Below are 17,877 nucleotides of genomic sequence, written 5' to 3'. Positions count from 1 at the left end.
TATAATGTGTGAAGACTGAAGTCCAAATATCAAATAAACTATTTCACAAAAGGTATAATAAAGTGTGGTTTTTATTCAGGAATAAAAACAAAAAACTTGTTCAATGTACATGTTGCCATCAATGTCTGAAAACTGAAGCCCAAATATCAATCGATATGAACTAGAGACGTTTGCATGCACACGTGTGTTTGTGTTTTTCACAGAGGAAATGCAGCGGTCTTACAAATGTCTGATTTGCTGGTGCTGGAGTAAGAACTGCTGCTTCATAAGCAAGACGTTGCCGGTTCAATCCCAAGTCCTTCCTGTATTTAGTGCTGACAATTGGGCTGCTATTATCGTTACTATTACATAATAAAAACATACATTTGATTTGAATCTCTAACAAATCAATGAAACAAGTGTGCTTTTATTCAATAATACAAACTGAATAAAAACCGAAATTAAATTGTTTCGTTATACCATGCCTTTATTTGAAAACAGTATCAGATCAAACATGAACTTGAGAGAATAAAACTGATTTTAAAAAAAAACAAAAACAAAAAAAAAAAAACGCTAACTTTTACAAGTACCATAACTTTACACAGGCTGTTAAGATTATTCTTTTATTCAAATGTAATTATCTGAAAAACTACTCATGCAAAACTTTAGCAAATCAGCAGACATGGTCCTATGAGTAAATGGAGCAGACCACAAAAATCCCAGTTAAATTAACCTCCTTAGTGTTGTTTACCCCAGGAAAAACTAGACAAAAATGTTTTCTCAACAAGACAAAATGTTATTACGCGTTTCAAAAACATTTACATACCAAAACGTCAACAAAAATATACTATTAAAAGGTACAAAGTGTCCACTGCTGTACTAATGCAGATTAAATACACGTCCTGTGTGTCATGTGTTTTGAGACAGTCACCAATACACTTGCCTGTTGTTGCAATCGGGTCATTAGAAGCACGTTTCTCATTTTTCTTATGCATGTTTCTGTTGCTTGCACACAAGATGATAGAAAGTCAGTAATGCGGCAACTGTTGCACCATGGTGAAGCTTCATATGGTCAAAATCACCAGGAATATCATGGTAGATTGGTCATATAGTGCCACATCATGTATCAGTTTCACTTTCCATAACAATGTCTGATGACCAGTTCACATTGTCATCATTATTGCTCGATTCGAGCAATGGTTCAGTTTCAGTTCATTCTAAAACTGCCTTTATGGCTTTTCATTTGCCATTGTGTTTTCAGTTGGAGGCCTTTTCCCTCTCATGAATACTGATGAGTTATATTAATTTACCATAAAGGGGCAGAAAGCATTACAGTATTTCTTTTTCAGCATGATATCTGTATTACTATACGACAGTTTAATTTATGCACGGCGGACGCACCGAAGCGCATGCGCACTGCGCTGCGGCACCCCAGAGTCAAACATAGCGGCTTCCCAGAGTCAGTAGGTGGCGCCCAAACAACACAACCTGTAAACTAAACTTGCTCTGATCCACTGTGCCAGTAGTCTGTGTGGCATGTTTGAATCACATAACGGTAATTCAGTAACAGAGAAACGAAAACGAGACCACATGGATAAAAACAAACGGAGGCTCCTACAACGCGCTTCACAAACACCACAAGCAAAGAAGTCACGGCTGCACCGCGGCGCCCCAGAGTCAAACACAGCGGCTTCCCAGAGTCAGTAAGTAGCGCCCAAACAACACAACCTGTAAACTAAACTTGCTCTAATCCACTGTTCCAGCAGTCTGTGTGGCATGTTTGAATCACATAACGCTAATTTAATAACAGAGAAAAAAAAACGAGACCACACGGATAAAAACAATAAACGGAGGCTGGCTCCTACAACGCGCTTCAAAAACACCGGAAGCAAAGAAGTCACGGCTCCAAAATGAAACACCTCAAGTAACGGAAGTACAAAAATGAGCCCGTATGGATAAAAACAATGAACGAAGGCGCCTACAACATGCCTCTGAAACAGCAGACGCAAAGGAGTCACGGCTCCACTTCTCCTGACAACACAGCCATAGAAAAGCAAAAAAGAGACTGCATTGATTCTGAAACACCAGAACCAGATGAGTCACAGCTCCAAAAAGAAACCGCTTTAGTACAAATATGTTTATTTAATTAAATGACATTTCCCAGAACGCACCCACCCTCCATGATATTTCATCCTTCCAAATATCGGAGGGAACAGAAAGTGATTGCCATTCTTGGATTTGTAATTCTTTCGAGAATCGCGGGCTTGCTGGTTTCATCTACTAGATGGCAGTAGAATACTGTCCCGAGTTGTTTTTCGGGGTTTACAATATAAACTATCATTGCATGCCACCTGAGCCGAACGAACTCTGGTTTAACCATAATTGCACAGAATTCACAGCCAAGTCACGCTTGGGATTAATGCCAAGGAGGTTAAACAATTTCTACAGCAGTTATTGCTGGACATGCATCAAACTGTTTTTGAAGGATATGGAGAGAAGTACTGGACCAAAATCAATAGGCCTGGAGCATGTGACAAGACAAACAAATGACTTATCTTTTACAAACAAGTTGCATCTTTTTTTTTTTGGGAAGTTAGCATGGTAAATATGTTCTACAGACACCATGCTAAAAATCAGCATCTTGGTATTTTGAACATCACAGAATTAGAACCCGGACTTACCTCAATGACAGGTTTTTGTCCCCATTACCAAATGTCCATATACATGGAAGTAAAAAAGCCCACTGCAATAATGATGAAAATACTTTTTATAAGATGTGCTTTTTCCAAATTAAAGTTTATCTATTTGGACTTATTTATAAAACTGTTTCCAAGAAAGCAAGCAAGTATACTACAACAGTTCTGGGGTGAGAAGTCCTATTTGGAATGAAAAAGAACCATTTTTAAGGATGTTTAAAATAAGTGGGCAACCATTTGCACCCCACACACAAATCAGGGATATACAACTACTACAGCTGCTGCTGCTCAATGGAAGGCTGTCCAGCTGAGGTCCAAGACAGCCTGATTTCATCTCATACATGCCTGTCCCCAAAAAAAGCAACTGCCAGTTTCTCTAATGCTCCCAAATTACCACCAATGCTATTTCAATTCAATTTCTTTAAAATAGATATTTCTATATTTTTACTTTTCAATTTATGCTCAGTTAAGTTTATCAAGTTTTGATGATTTTACTTATTGAGAAAAAAATTTAGTTTTAGCTTAAAGGGATCATTCGATAAAGATTTAGAAAAATTGTGTTTAGTCAGCAAAAGGATTGCCGAAACAGACATATGGCCCTTAATACATGAAAAAGTGAGTCTCTTGTTGATCCAGCAATCCTATAATGAACATTTTACAAAACATTTTTTACTCGTATTGTGGCAGTGTCTTTCTGTTCATGGTGCAGGCCATTTACTTTGACTGTACTAGGTATTTTAAACTTCAGATCAGTTCTCCACAGTATAGATGATCGTTTCAGCTCTTGCTTTTCTAACCTTTACAGTAATACAGCTGCAATGCTCCTTAACACAAGGTATTATGGTAGCTGACGCAACACCATGTCTCTTCCCAAACCAGACCCCCCCCCAAATAAAAGCTGTGAAAACAGAGTTGGAAGCATTAGTTCTGAGTGTCACTTGGCCAACTAATTAAACGTATTTTGCATAAAGGTTAGACCCAAGGATTACTCAGGCTGTAAAAGTGCCAATAGCATTAGTTCCAAGCATTATTTGGGCAACTGTATAGGCATGTCTTACACAAGCGTCAGGCCCGAGCATTACCTTGGCAATGTGGTAGACACATCTTCTCCTAGCCTCATAATGGCGTCTGATAAGACACATTTTTCAGAAGCCCAGGTGTTCTTGACAGTGATAAGAACAGTGGTGATGAGCAATTCAGTAGAAATGATGACAAAGTTAATCTGTCTTCGGGTAGTGAAACTGAAACGGGCCATTGAGATACAAAGTGATTTTGATGAATCTGAAAGTGACACTCACGTATGGGCTTCTGCTGACCTTGCTTCAAATAAACCAACACCCCCTTTATTTTGATTTTGTGGGGCAGCCAGGAATAAAATTGAATGTTGACAGCCAAGATCCACTTATTTACTTGAAGTTATTTCTTGATGACTTATTTACTTGAAGTTATTTCTTGATGACAACGCAATTTAAAAAACTGGGGGGTATTTTCCGTACGTCGCTTAAATCATCCGAGATCAGATGCCTCATCTTGGATGAGTTAATGCCAGTGAAACTCATCCAGGATAAGTCGGTTTTTCAAACGTACCGGTGTAGTAGATTAGTCTAGCTGGATCTAATCATCCGAGATGAATGTGCGCGCCCGCGCTGATTGAAAAGCCCATATATATTGAGTCTAGAAAACATGATCAAGTCTTTGATAGGCTGCAACAAAAGGACGGAAGAACGGGTGCATTTTTTTTTTCCACACAATCGGAGCAAGACCTTTTATTCGAAGGACATGAAGAATTTCAAGATTTAATATGCACAACGGGTAACACTGCAAAAGCAGCCCAAACCAGAAAAGATGGCTGGCAAAAAGTGGCCGACAAATTAAACGCTAAGCAGTGTGCATTGTACTTACTGAATGCAGCGTTCCAATGTGTCAAATTATTATTTAATATGTCATAATTCCAGATCAAACGTGAGCACAAGGAGAACATGGAAACAGGTTAAAGTACAAGAATATACTTCAAACTGATAAATATTAGTATATAACTATTTAAGAATTGTTGACATAAAGAATCATATATAATATAAAAAACATTAATTCTAAAGCTAATAAGAAGGCAGGACAGGAAAAAAAATTAGATTTAATAAAAATGTCATCTTTCAAACCAAAATATGCAATGCTTTGTACATGCTTTTTCTGAGAATAAATGTAATGATCAAAACCTCCTAATGACAGCAAGTTTTCACTACGTCAAGGCTTACTAATTTCCTGGATCTCAACCCCTGCTACCAATAAAAACGAAGTGGTGATTTTTAAAGTAATATTTCACGCAGCAACTTGATTTTATTTTTATTTTTTTGTAAATAGCAATTGTGAATTTTGTTTTCTTAAGTATTCAAACCCCAGGTTGTTATATTCAAAGAAAAATGTCTGCTTTTGATGTAATGATGTCTGAATGATATAAAAAAAAAAAAAAAATCCCACAGGCATATTTGTAGTCTTCTATTGTCCTGCCCAACTTTTCATAACGTGTTACAAGTACCAGATCCAAAAAGAGTGTACTAATGAAATGAAACATAAAAGTTGCTGTGGAAAAACATTACATTCCTTGTTGTTTTACTGTTTTTTTAACAGAGGTCAAATAGAATCTAAAAGTCACTCTTTTCCATTATTAGTATTTTATCTATGTCCTACCATTTCTGAAATTTTGAAAATTCTTCATCAAATAATAATAATACAAAGAATGAGGCTTTCTTATATATGGCTTTGAAGTTTAAAGTCACTTCCCAAGTTTGAAAAAGTTCAAAATGAAAAGATTTTTTTTTTTTTTATTAAATAAGTTATGTACTGATGTAATGAGGGCAACTCCTGTACCACAGGCTGAGTAAATGCTGATTCTGCTTAGATGATTGTAATTTGTGGCCACTGTTGCACAGAGGAAATCATATAGGGAGTACTTCGGTAATGTCAATTATAATAACTATGACAGGTTCCTAATTGTTGGCAACTTCAATTTTCATATCGATAAACAGTGTGAGCCAAAAGCAAAAGAATTCATGAACCTCCCGCACTCTTTTCACCTGAGCCAGCAATTAGCAAACCCACATATAAAGGAGGGTCACACGCTGGATTTAGTGATTACTAAAGGATTAAAAGTTGATGTGAGGAAGATCGTGGGCATCTGTTTATCTGACCATTGTTTAATATCCTGGCTCCAGCAGACCCCCCGTGACCCTGTGTTAGGATATAGCAGGTTGGACAATGACTGACTGACTAATGTAGAAATACTGATAGCCACAACTAATGAGAAGCGTATTGTTAAAAAATGCTATTTTGATAGACTTGCAACTTCAAAGTTTGCTAATATTCTAAAAAAACAGTCCGTTTGTAGTGCTTACTACAATAATGATAATAATGAAAATCATAAGGCTAAAAATTTTAATGCTAAGGTAAGATCTGCCACTGACATAGCTGCTCCTGAAAATATAGTTAAAAAACCCTACAGCACTATTATACCATGGAAGACCCAAAGAGTTTCAGAGAGCTGAACGTAAATGAAGAAAAACTAAATTGATAGTGCACTATGAAATACTGAAGGCTAATAACACAGTCTGCCTGGAGAGGGGTGCTACTTCTCTAAAATTATAAAGAATACTGGTAATCCGAGTTTTACTCTCTACTATTGATCGTTCGCTAAACCCAGGTCACTCAATGGAATGCCTCCAAAAAACTACCAGTGAAACTTGAGGCTTTTGCTATATTTTTTAAACACAAAATTAATAATATCATAAATAACATACATCTCCCCAAAACTGATCCTATTAAATCCCGTTATTCCCTTTTAAGCAAATTAAATTCGTTCACCAGGATTGATTTATCCAATCTATGTAGAATTTCTCAAGTGAAAACCTCCACTTGGGTCCTTGACCCAATACCAACAAGCTTTTTCAAAGAAGTATCTGATATGCTGATAGTGTGCTTGACATAGTAAACTCATCATTAGATATGGGGGTCTGGGAAAAGTGTCTTAAGGCTGTTGTTGATAAACACCCACACAAGATGTCAAAATAATCTTGACTCTTCTGTTTTTGACAATTTTAGATCTATTTCTATCCTGCCTTTAAGTGAAGTTCTAGAAAAGGCAATCATTACGCAGCTAAATAATCACTTACATAGACATGCTATTCTTGACACGTTTCAGTCAGGTTTTAGAACAAATCACAGTACAGAAACTGCACTGGCTGAAGTAGTAAATGACTTGCGGGTTAATGTTGACAGAGGCCATTTATCTGTTCTCATCCTCGTAGATCTGACTGCGGAATTTGATACCACTGATCACAATATTCTTATAAATCGCCTTAGTGGGTGGGGCTCTCTGGCAATGTCTTAAATTGGTTTGAGTCTTACTTAACAGGTAGAAAATTCTTTGTTAGTTGTAATTATACTTCAAAGATGCATGATATTCTATATGGTGTTCCACAAGGATCTATCCTGGGTCCACTGCTGTTTTCAATCTACATGCTTCCATTAGGTCAGATTATCTCAAGGCATAACGTGAACTACCACAGCTATGCAGATGGCAGACAACTGTATTTATCAATAGCGCCTGATGACCCAGACTTTCTTGGTTCACTGACCTAATGTCTTACTTGTGTTTCTGAATGGATGAGTAGTAATTTTCTCAAACTTGACTCTAACCTACATGTTAAATCATATATTAATCAGATTATCAGGACTGCAGTTTTTCACTTAAGGAATATAGCAAAAAGTTAGATCTCTTATAAGACGCTGAAAATTTAGTTCACCCTTTTGTTTTTAGTAAACTAGATTACGATAACACAATCCTTTCCGGACTACTAAAGAAAGATATTAATCGGTTGTAACTAGCACAGAATGCAGATTCCAGAATCTTAACTAGGAAAAGAAAACCTGAGCACATCTGTCCAGTTTTGATGTCATTACATTGGTTACCCAAGCCATTCAGAATTGACTTTAAAATGCTGCTAATAGTTTACAAAGCCTTAAATAATCTTGTGCCATCCTATATTTTGGAATGCTTGTTACTATACAGTACATTGCAAGTTGTGACCTTAGATCTTCGAATGAGTGTCTTCTTATAAATCCAAGAGCTAAATTTAAAAGAAGTGGTGAGGCAGTCTTCTTTTGTTATGTACCTAAAATCTGGAATAGTTTACCGATGGAAACTCGCCAGGCTAATACAGTGGAGCTTTTTAAAAAAAACAGCTACAAACCTATTATTTTAACATGGCCTTCTTATAGTTATTTCAGTGTATCCCTGATAAGCTACATATGCATTATCATTTTCAACAAGTCTCCGCAATCCGTACTAATCCTTACTATTCTCTGCAGTCTACATTGATGGATTGAAGGAAGTACCCCAGATGTCCAAATAACCATAATCAAATTTTTTCACATGAAGCCTGAAAGCCACAAGGCCTGATTTAGATCATTTATGTTAGACAGAATGCCCAGTGGGGACTGGGCAGACTCTTGGCCTTGGAACTTCTGCAGATTTTGTTTTTTCTCTTCAGCCCATGAGTTTTTTTTGTTTTTTTTTCTGTCCTCCCAGCCAACTGACCCTGATTTATTCTTTGTTCGTTAGTATTGGCTAATCTTATTTTTGATTCAAATAAACGTTTCTTCATCTTGTAAAGCACATTGAGCTACACCATTTGTATGAAAATGTGCTACATAAATGTCGCTGTTAGGGCAGGATTTCCTCTGCATGGTTAACCATGATGGTAAGGTCTCTTTTTTCCGACTTATTCTACAGTTTTATAAATGCATATGCTTTCTACTAGGGATGCTCTGCTCAGGTTTTTTCTTAAAACTAATACCTATCACCGATTTGAAGTTATTTGATCGGCTGTTTCCAATACAGATTTTTTCCTTTACCCCTTTAAAAAATGTTTTACACTCTAAGCTCCTGCTTAACGAGATGCATAGAAGCCTTATGTTCTAAATTAAAGTGTTACCTTTGGTATTTTTTATAATTGAACTATAGACCACAGGCGTTAACTGTTTAGTTTTTATTAATAAAATAAAATTCTGTGGGCTTATTATTCAGTGACTATATAAATACTAAAATAACATTTTCTTAAAATATATTAATAAAATATGTACAAGAATATGTATTCATATTACATATGGCACAAAAGAAAAAAATCCTTTATATAAAATTACAAGCTTTTTTTCTGTAATGTACCTATCTGAAAGAAGGTTTAATTAAAAAAAAAAAGTTAATTTATCTAACAAAACAAAATCTTATATATATTCTCATACAATCAATTAACATTGGCAATTAAACACTGCTTAAATGTAAATATACATTTACTCATGGGTTTTATTAATTTTTTATCATTAATGCACTCCAAACGGGGAAAAAAAAACAAAAAATACCAAACTCGAAACTTAAGCCTGTTATGAGATAACGATGTGCTGATTAGTTTTTGAGCCAAATCATGCAAGAGAAAGAGGTACTCTAGAGCAGGGGTCTCCAACTCCAGTCCTGGGGCCTCATGTATAACGCCGTGCGTAGAACTCACACTATAACATGGCGTAAACACAAAAGCGGGAATGTGCATACGCACAGAAAAATCCAGATGCAGGAATCTGTGTGTATGCAAACTTTCACGTTCTTCCACTACATAAATCCCGATCAGCGTGAAAAGTAACGCACATGCACGTGCCTTCTGTCCTGCCCCAACTCCTCCCAGAATTATGCGTCTTTGAATATGCAAATCGATATAAACAGCCTTCTATGAAAAGACAATGGGAAAAGCACGGGTGAAAATATAAGAATTTCAGCGAATACCAAGTGGAGGCAAAGGAAAAACGTACTATTTGTTGGTTTAAACAGTGGTATAATCAACAAAAGAAAGTTGATCGAGTGACATAGTGTCAGAGAAACTCAAAAGCTCAAGTTCACAAAGTCGCACAGTGCCCGAAATAAAAAAAGTTGTCACATATCAAAGTTGGTGTGAAAAGGCAACTTGTAGTGGACCGTCTGAGTGTCATATTGAAAGCTTATTAGGGTACAGAGAAAAAAAATAGTCACACAGTGGGAAAAAAGCACGAAATGTCAACTTTAATCTTGAAATTTCCACTTTAATCACGTAGTTTATTTTGTCATTAAAGTAGAACATCATAAACTTAATCTTAAAATCTTTTATTTTACTAGTTTCTCAAATCCCATTGTAACTAAAGTAGCACGTTAAATGCTTTGTTCTGTGTTTGATCTTCTATGTGCTGTGTGTGAATCACTACGTGCTTCCATTCTTTCTCTCTCTCAGACAGGACACAGAATCCATTACATTCATGATATTACAGCTCTCTGAATAATTAAAATGCTGAGATGTATACGTGATATCATTTTCATCATGATAGGAATGAAAGCATGTTATAAACATGGGAACACAGTGGCGCACTGCTTGTTCATATCTCACACAAGAGACTTGCTGCGCCATGCGCGACCTTCGATGAAATAATTTATTACAGAAGTACTGTCTCTTTCAAACATACTAACCTCCAATTCCTGTCCTTACTTTTCTTTCTCCAAATACCCAATCGCCACACAATCAGCTCTGTAATAGACGTTAAGCCATCTGTAAGCTTATAACGCTGATTCTTCAAAACTTTTAAGGAACATTGAAATATCTTCGTAGTACACGTTTAATTATTCTGTCCGTCTATCCTTCCAGTGTCGCGTCAGCACCAGCAATAATACAGCGCAAGGCAGGAGCTATCCATGAACTAGCTAGCGCTAAGGCCTCACATGTCCTCACATGTTTAATTAACAACAATACAGATTATTTAAATGAAGTTAAAGTTTTATCTGTATACTATAAGCAACATATTTTGCTGCATTTCATCTTAAAAATGATATCGTCATCATACATGCTTTATAAAGTGGCGCAGGTTGTGCAATATTATAACTGTAGTGCAAGTTTACAGTGGGGTAATTGTACTTATAAGTACAAACAGTTCTACAAGGAGCACTTGATTGAGTGCGTTTATAGTTCTTGGGATGACACTGTTCCTGAAACTGTATACCGATAATTCTCTTTTCGATCAGCTGCTGCTGTGATTCCCCACTCAGATACAGTGATATACATACTCTGAGTGGTGCAGTGAGAGTAATATGGAAAAAGATGATCCACTGTGGCAACCCTTAACAGGAGCAGCCGAAAGAAGAAGATGCAGTGACAGTAACAACGCTAATGCAGTTATGGTATTTGGAATACTATGGCTATTCCCTGGACCATTATATTGCTACAGGTTAATTACAATCAGATGCATTACACAAATAAACACTATGCAGTTAATTTCAGTGTATTTATAAAGCCGCGTCAGGAATGTGGGTCTAAGAAAGAAAGGGTAACCACACAGGAACAGTAGCACTGCTTTGACGCTGGGTGCCGCCAGTCTGCAAAACCGAGTGCAGAAATTGCGTACACCAGGGTATGAGGTACCGTGGAAATGTGCGTGGCTTTACGCCAAGTTTAGGTTTTATACATCGCGATTTGAGCGTGGAAACGTTCGTACGCAACATTTCTGTGCATACGTACCATTTATACATGAGGCCCCTGGAGAGCTACTGTGGCTGCAAGTTTTCATTCTAACTCTTTTCTTAATTAGTGACCAGTTTTTGCTGCTAATTAACTATTTCCCTTTATTTTAATTGACTCTGAGACTCTGACCGCTAAATTGATTCTTTTTTTTTTTCCTTAAACAGTACTTAAACATAAATTTGATGTGAAGTGAGCCAACAGATGACAAACTAAGTTGAGGCCTCAAACTCCAACCAACGTCACTTCATTCAGTTCCTTAATTTGAAGCCAATTCTTGTTGCTAATTAAACCAGTTATTTAATTCCATGGTGCTCATTCTGCTATGGCAGACATTTTCAAAACTGTTGATTTTCTTTTTTAAGAGCGCTGTCAAAATGTTTTGTAGACCTGAGCAGATCAACATTACTGAGGCCTTCACCTTTCTTTATTTTCAGTTAGTGTGATGGACGCAGGTTGTTGTTTATGTGTTGGTTCATTTTGTGTCTTTAATATTGTTTGGTTGCTAATTAAGTAAAAAAAATTATTAATGGGGCTGAGTCTTAAGATGTGCATCAACTAAAATTAAGGCAAAGTGTTAATTAGCAGCAAAATCTGGTCACTAATTAAGAAAAGGGTTAGAATGAAAACCTGCAGTCACAGTAGCTCTCCAGGACCGGAGTTGGAGACCCCTGCTCTAGAGTAACCCTCAAATTAATTTTTGATAATAAATCGAGAATTACAGCAAACACTGCAGTTCTGCAATTAATTGTGAATTATTCTTGTCAATTCCTATCGTAATGACCTAACTTATGATCAGAAAGATCAACATCAGACCGGTAAATAATTAATGAAATGTCATAAAATAGTTTGGGTAACTTTTCCTAAGGTGCAAAGCCTAATGATGCTCATGTTAGAATTTTTTTCTTCAGTGTATCACCTAGACATTTGTAATTCTTAAGGTGCAATTATAAAATATGGATTACCATTTCAATTATGCAGTACTTGTTTCTTACTGTATGACACATAAAAATAATAAACATAGTACAAGTCTTTAAAAAAGCCGAAAATGTATCAAATGTTTACAAGACGTTTATAAGTAAAGGATGCATTTTGCTGATAAGCTAACATTTCTATTGTTTACTAAGCAGCAGTTCCAAATTCTTATTTTTCTTTTTCCAATTAAAGATCTAAGCTGCTGAACTTAAAACAATTTTGCTGTCCAAACTAAAATGGTGTCAGTTTTAATTTAAAGGCCAAAATAAAAAGGTATGAATTCATTAAAATAGCTTTTCTCGCCATTTGTCTAAAAGCACAGATGACTTCTTCAAATCAGTTTTTTCAGTTTATTACTCCACTTTCTTTAACATAAAGGGTAAGCTCTCTGATGAAACAAGCCTTGCCTGCTCTTTGTTTACACTGCAGGAACTTTGCACAAAAACTCAACTACCGGAATACGTCACATAAAGAAGCACTGCAACTAAATTGCCGCAAAGCTTAGAAAAGCAGGGGATGAAAAGATTGGTAAATTGACCAATCAAGTCATTTTAAGTGAAAATTTACAGATTTAGACTGGATTGACTGAAGCATCCCTGCTACCCAAAAATACAGATGGAAAGTCCTATTTAATTCCACATTCCAAAATGAAATCATCAGAATTTACATTACTTGATCCAAATTTATGAAAACAATCTCATTTAACTTTAACAAAATCATCTTCCGCCTTCAGCATAGAAAGATATCAAGGAGCTCTGTTCTCCCTTAGGTATACATTATGAAAAACAAGTAGTACATCTGATCATTTTCTGTATTTAACAAATCATATATAATCTTGATAAATTATAAAAGCTAAAGCTTTATTTTTCACTGTCTGCTTCATAAAGCTTTTTTTTTTTTCTGGCTGCAATTCTAAAATTACAGGCTTGTACAGTAGGATTCACATGCAAAAAGATTTTTCTTTTCGGGTTAATGGTAATTGATGTCTTGAGCACTGCTTTACATAAAACCTTATCTCCTTTGCTTTTCAGATACATGGCTGGCATGAATGAGGTTAATATGGCAAAATGGTTTCTGGGGCAGGATTTTGAGCATATCATCTGTTAATGTGGACTTAATGATTTGTTCAACTCAGTGAAAAGATCCTAATTACTGACGCAATGATTGTTAGTAGGCCCAAAAAAAATAAAAGTACCTTAAACCATTTGCTATAAATCCGAATATGACACACTGCCATTTCTGTGACATGCATGTACACATCAGGACGAGCAGTTCAAGGCATCTGCTCACTTACAATTTTAGAGTCGTATAACTGGATGATAACTTAGAAGTAATGTATTTACTTATCCAGTCAAGCATAACTACAGCTTCTCACATTTTGCTCGGATTTCACCTTAATGCTAACTTTAAAGAAATCCTATATAGTCGGTGCATGATGAGTTAACTATTTAAAAAAAAATAAAGAAATAGTTTATTAGGTATATATATTCATTGCAAACTATTTGAAAATGGTTTGAAAATTCTGCTGCCATGCAACAAAACTTCTGCATGATGCATTACCCAAATAAGACCATTAAAATGATGTTTCAAACATGCGTTTACTAAGCTTTAAAAAATTTGTCAGGGAGTGATGTTGATATTAAACAGGCAAGATATGCCGTACACAATTACAGTTAACAGTAAGCAAAAAAAAAGTTAATGTAACCAACAGAGGGAAAAAAAACTCTAGGCATCACAATTAAACAGACATTTGCTTTGTCTTAGTCATAAAATAAAATGCTCAGATTATAGACTCATAACAGAAAAAACTACTTCACAAACTGATTTATAGTTGGAATGCATCAACTATTATTTTATTTTCTTTTAAAATTGAATCTTGTTACTACAATTAATTAGCTAAGGATATCCTATGTCTTCTTTCTCCTGCACATGTCCTCTTTTTGGGACCTAAAAACATGCGTTTGGTTTGGATTTACAAAAAAGCCTAAAATGTTAGAGATTTGATGATGAGTTCACATTGACATCTTGTTTCTATTCTTAATGTGCGTTGTTTTTCCACTGCTTTGAATATTCTTTGTATTTCTCTCCTTCTCACAAGGTGCACAATGCACAATTGTTCAATTACGCTCGTTATGTATACAGTACACTGCTAAAATTGGCTGTAGAGGGGCACTATGCCATCAATCCATTTACTGAAACCACTAAATTTTACACTTCCTAGTAGGGCAACTATTAGAGGTTTTGAACTTACGTAACCCATAACTAGTAATGTGCGTACTGCATGGCAGACGTTGATAGGAAATTTCTGTGGAATTTGTATGAATGGCAGTTTGGTTCAGAGGACGGCTATAAGGACAGGAAAGAGTTGCATTACAATTAAACACCAATAGTTATGTACAAAAAGCCTGAAGTAGTTTAAGCTGCCCTAATTTGGGGTGTTCATCAGGAATGTAATGGTTTACTTCATGAAGTACAAGCCCACAAGAATAATTGTATCAGATATTTGAAATATTAAAATGAGTACTTCAGTTTGAATATTTTAAGCCTACATGTTCTCTATTGTAGCATAATTTGTCATTTTTTTGAAAAAGGTCCATAGAGGGCTAGATCTCTAGTAAAAGGTTAAAAATAACATCATATTCATAATCAATGACCTTGAAATTGTCTAAAACACTCAACCTGCTTATATTTGAAATGTCATTTTAACATTCTAGGAGTGGCTCTTAGAAGGCAAAGATGACCGGTAAAGAATAAAATATCAAAAATAATATTTGTGATCAACAACCTCGAAATAACAAACAACAATCCACATTCCCATATTCCCAATTCCTATTTTTCAGTCTTGTGAAAAGAAGTAACTTTGACGCCTCGTATGCCATCAGGGGTTCAACCCCTGGAGTCGGCTGATCTGGCATGCACAACCTCAACAACTGCCCTATTTTTTTTCTGATGACCCCTAGTAGTTTACTTTTTATTATAAAGGCATACTTCGCAACATGAAATGGGTCCAAAATTAGACAAAACAATTGTTTTTTCCGGGTGTAGATGGCAAAACATATGGGGTAACTCCACATCTTGCATAACAAGACATCAAGACAAGTCTAACTGTATATAATACATGGGGGTTTTCTTTTACTGGTGAGTCACAAGGAGCCAAGGCAAAAATTATTTCAAAGCATTCCTAAGTAATATTTATGAATTAAAGCAGTGAAAAGTCAAGCAAAATGTCACTTTTTATTGGCTAACTAAAAAGTTTACAATATGCAAGCTTTCAAGGCAACTGAGGGCCCTTCTACAGGCAAGATGTAATCAAAATGAATTAAAGTGCAAGTATTCTGACAAGTTAAAGATAAATACCCATGTTTCAGTCCTAGGTGAAATGCTGGTACATATGTGTCCTTGCACAAATAAAGGTGCCTGAAACTTCTAAGTTCATATTCACTCTACAAAGCATAACAGAGAGCTTGATGGCTTTTTTGTGAGACCAGGTAAAAGAGAGGATAATGAAACTGCAGCTGATGGGGTTTTTATATTTCATGAGAGTTAGAAAAGCCGAGTGGAAGGAATGGGTTTAGGTAAGGGGGGTAAGTGGAAAATAACATTTGTTTCTTTAGGTTTCAAAGTGCTTTATTAAGTCTGGCCTTTTTTTTTTGCAAATAAATGATGTCTTCTACGTGATGAATGTAACTATCTTCATTTATCCCTTGGATGCTAATAATTTTGCTATGGTAAAAAAATCAAATAAAAAATAAAGTAAAACACGGCTTTAATGTTATTTAATGTGTTGCCATTATGTACAGGAGACAGCAAGCATTCAAGTAATTTAAAAGCTTAGTAAGAAGTTGAACTTGACAGAAGTCTTTTTTTAGAAAAAAATTAAAGATTCACCTAAAAAGGCATGTGTTGAAATGCTTTTTTGAAAACCAATACATTGTCACCCTATAAAAACTGCATCTTCTGACGTTAATAAATTGTGAACATTAACTAGCTGGTACAGTTTTAAAAAAAAAAAAAAAAAAGGTCGCAACACAATAATGGCACGATAGGGTACAAAGATAATGCCTTGTGATTATTTACTCTGGATCAGATAGTGTTGGGAAATAGGCCCCATTTTATTTAAAAATGTTCGGTTTTCTTCAAAGTAAGCACGCCTTACCTGTTGTTTCTGATATGCCGTGTTGGGGCTTATCTTTGACTCCAGAAGAACTGAACCTGGAACAAAACAAGAGATTGGGGTTTAGCAACTGGCCTCTTTTATTATTTCAACTGCCCCGTGTTAAGAAAAACGTCAATTTTAGCAAAACATCAAACGAAAGTTAAGAACGTAATTCATGGACCTTTCGAACACACCTGGCCTCCACCAAAGCAAACATCCAAACAGATTGTCAAGAAGCAACAGGCTTGAGCCATATACTGTATTTATTACTTGCAAACCGATGCTAGAATTTAAACGGGGGTGTTCGAACGTCATGACATGCCTTTAACGGTTAAGGTTGCCTTTCTCAATACATTAAATGCCGCTCTTTGCAAAGTGAATATGAGCATTTTTAAGGTCAAATAAAAAAATAAGCTAAATGTAGACACAAAACAATCCAACGTTTTCATTTTGACTACAAGTTATCCACTTGTTAACGAACACATGAAGGTCTCACAATCTAACCCAAAAAGTTTAAGCTGTTTGTTTACTCGTCATTTACAGGACTGCAGTGTGCTACAAACTTCCCACTCTGTTTTTCTTGAAACCAAGCAGACCTGAGCCTGTGTTCACTTCACGCTCGTATTCGTCCAGACACGACGATTACATCAAAACATGAATTATGCGAGTTCTCTGACGCTACCACTTTTACTTAAACAAAATAAACAATTTACCATCTGACTCGGCTCTGACCAACAGGGACATTCCCTTCAGGCGATCTACATAGGTAGAGGAGACATGACCGGTGCCCCTGTCGTCCCATTGTCGGTCTTCGTTCAGCGTGTAGACTTTAACACGCCGCCGCGTATCTGACATGGTTCGGGCCTCCTTTCAGTCCAGGAATATCGCCAACTCCTTGTGGAAAGGTTTATTTCGTAAACCAGCACCCGAAACTCTCACTTTCAAGCCGCATGTTCCAAACAACTACTCGGTCCGCTGCACTGCTTGCCACAGTAAATAAAGAAAAGTTTAAACAGAAACCCCGCCTTTCGCCAAATGAATGTGAAATCAGCTCCACTTCTGAAAGGAAAACAAAATGCCCAAATTAAAGAAATAGGAAAACAGCAAAAAATAACAGCTGTTTAGAGATGTCTATTACAACAAAAACAACATCCCTTCGAAATCCTAATTCCTAGTTCCACCAACGGTCCGCCATCTTGTAACCCGATCTGAGTCCTTTTCTTTTTCTACGTCAATCAAATCCGCTGCCGCCGTGGGGTTTCCTCGCAGGGGCTACGATATTGGGGAAGGACAAAAAGAACCGAAGTCCAGTGCGAGCGCAGTGTGAGCGTTTCCCACGTACGCAGCGAGTTTCCCCAGGAGAGAGTCGGTGACGTCACTCTCCTGCGAATAACTGCTACTCCGATAACTGAAGCATCGATTTTGGCTCATTGACAGTGGGATCAATCGCTCCGTGTGTATGGTTTGATTCTAAATCGAACAAAAGACTTTG

The 17,877-nt window shown here is 36.3% G+C and overlaps 1 protein-coding gene across 2 annotated transcripts in view; it reads right to left on the bottom strand.

The window, feature by feature from the left end:
* Positions 1-17,621, bottom strand: part of LOC114666146 (serine/threonine-protein phosphatase 4 regulatory subunit 3-B) — a 93,972-nt gene extending 76,351 nt beyond the window's left edge. The window contains exons 1-2 of one of the 2 annotated variants that reach the window (XM_051919368.1): positions 17,099-17,621; positions 16,386-16,441 (exon numbers count right to left, since the gene is read on the bottom strand). In XM_051919368.1, coding sequence (XP_051775328.1) covers positions 16,386-16,441; positions 17,099-17,240 — 198 coding nt within the window. In that variant the 5' untranslated portion in view covers positions 17,241-17,621. The remainder of the gene's footprint in view (positions 1-16,385; positions 16,442-17,098) is intronic. The other variant, XM_028820892.2, reaches the window with a different exon arrangement.
* Positions 17,622-17,877: the final 256 nt, after the last annotated feature.

The sequence above is a fragment of the Erpetoichthys calabaricus genome, chromosome 15, assembly GCF_900747795.2.
Source record: "Erpetoichthys calabaricus chromosome 15, fErpCal1.3, whole genome shotgun sequence".
Classification (NCBI taxonomy): Eukaryota; Metazoa; Chordata; class Cladistia; order Polypteriformes; family Polypteridae; genus Erpetoichthys; species Erpetoichthys calabaricus.
The sequence above is the reverse complement of the archived record's forward strand: the minus strand, read 5'-3'. Positions and strand labels throughout refer to the sequence as shown.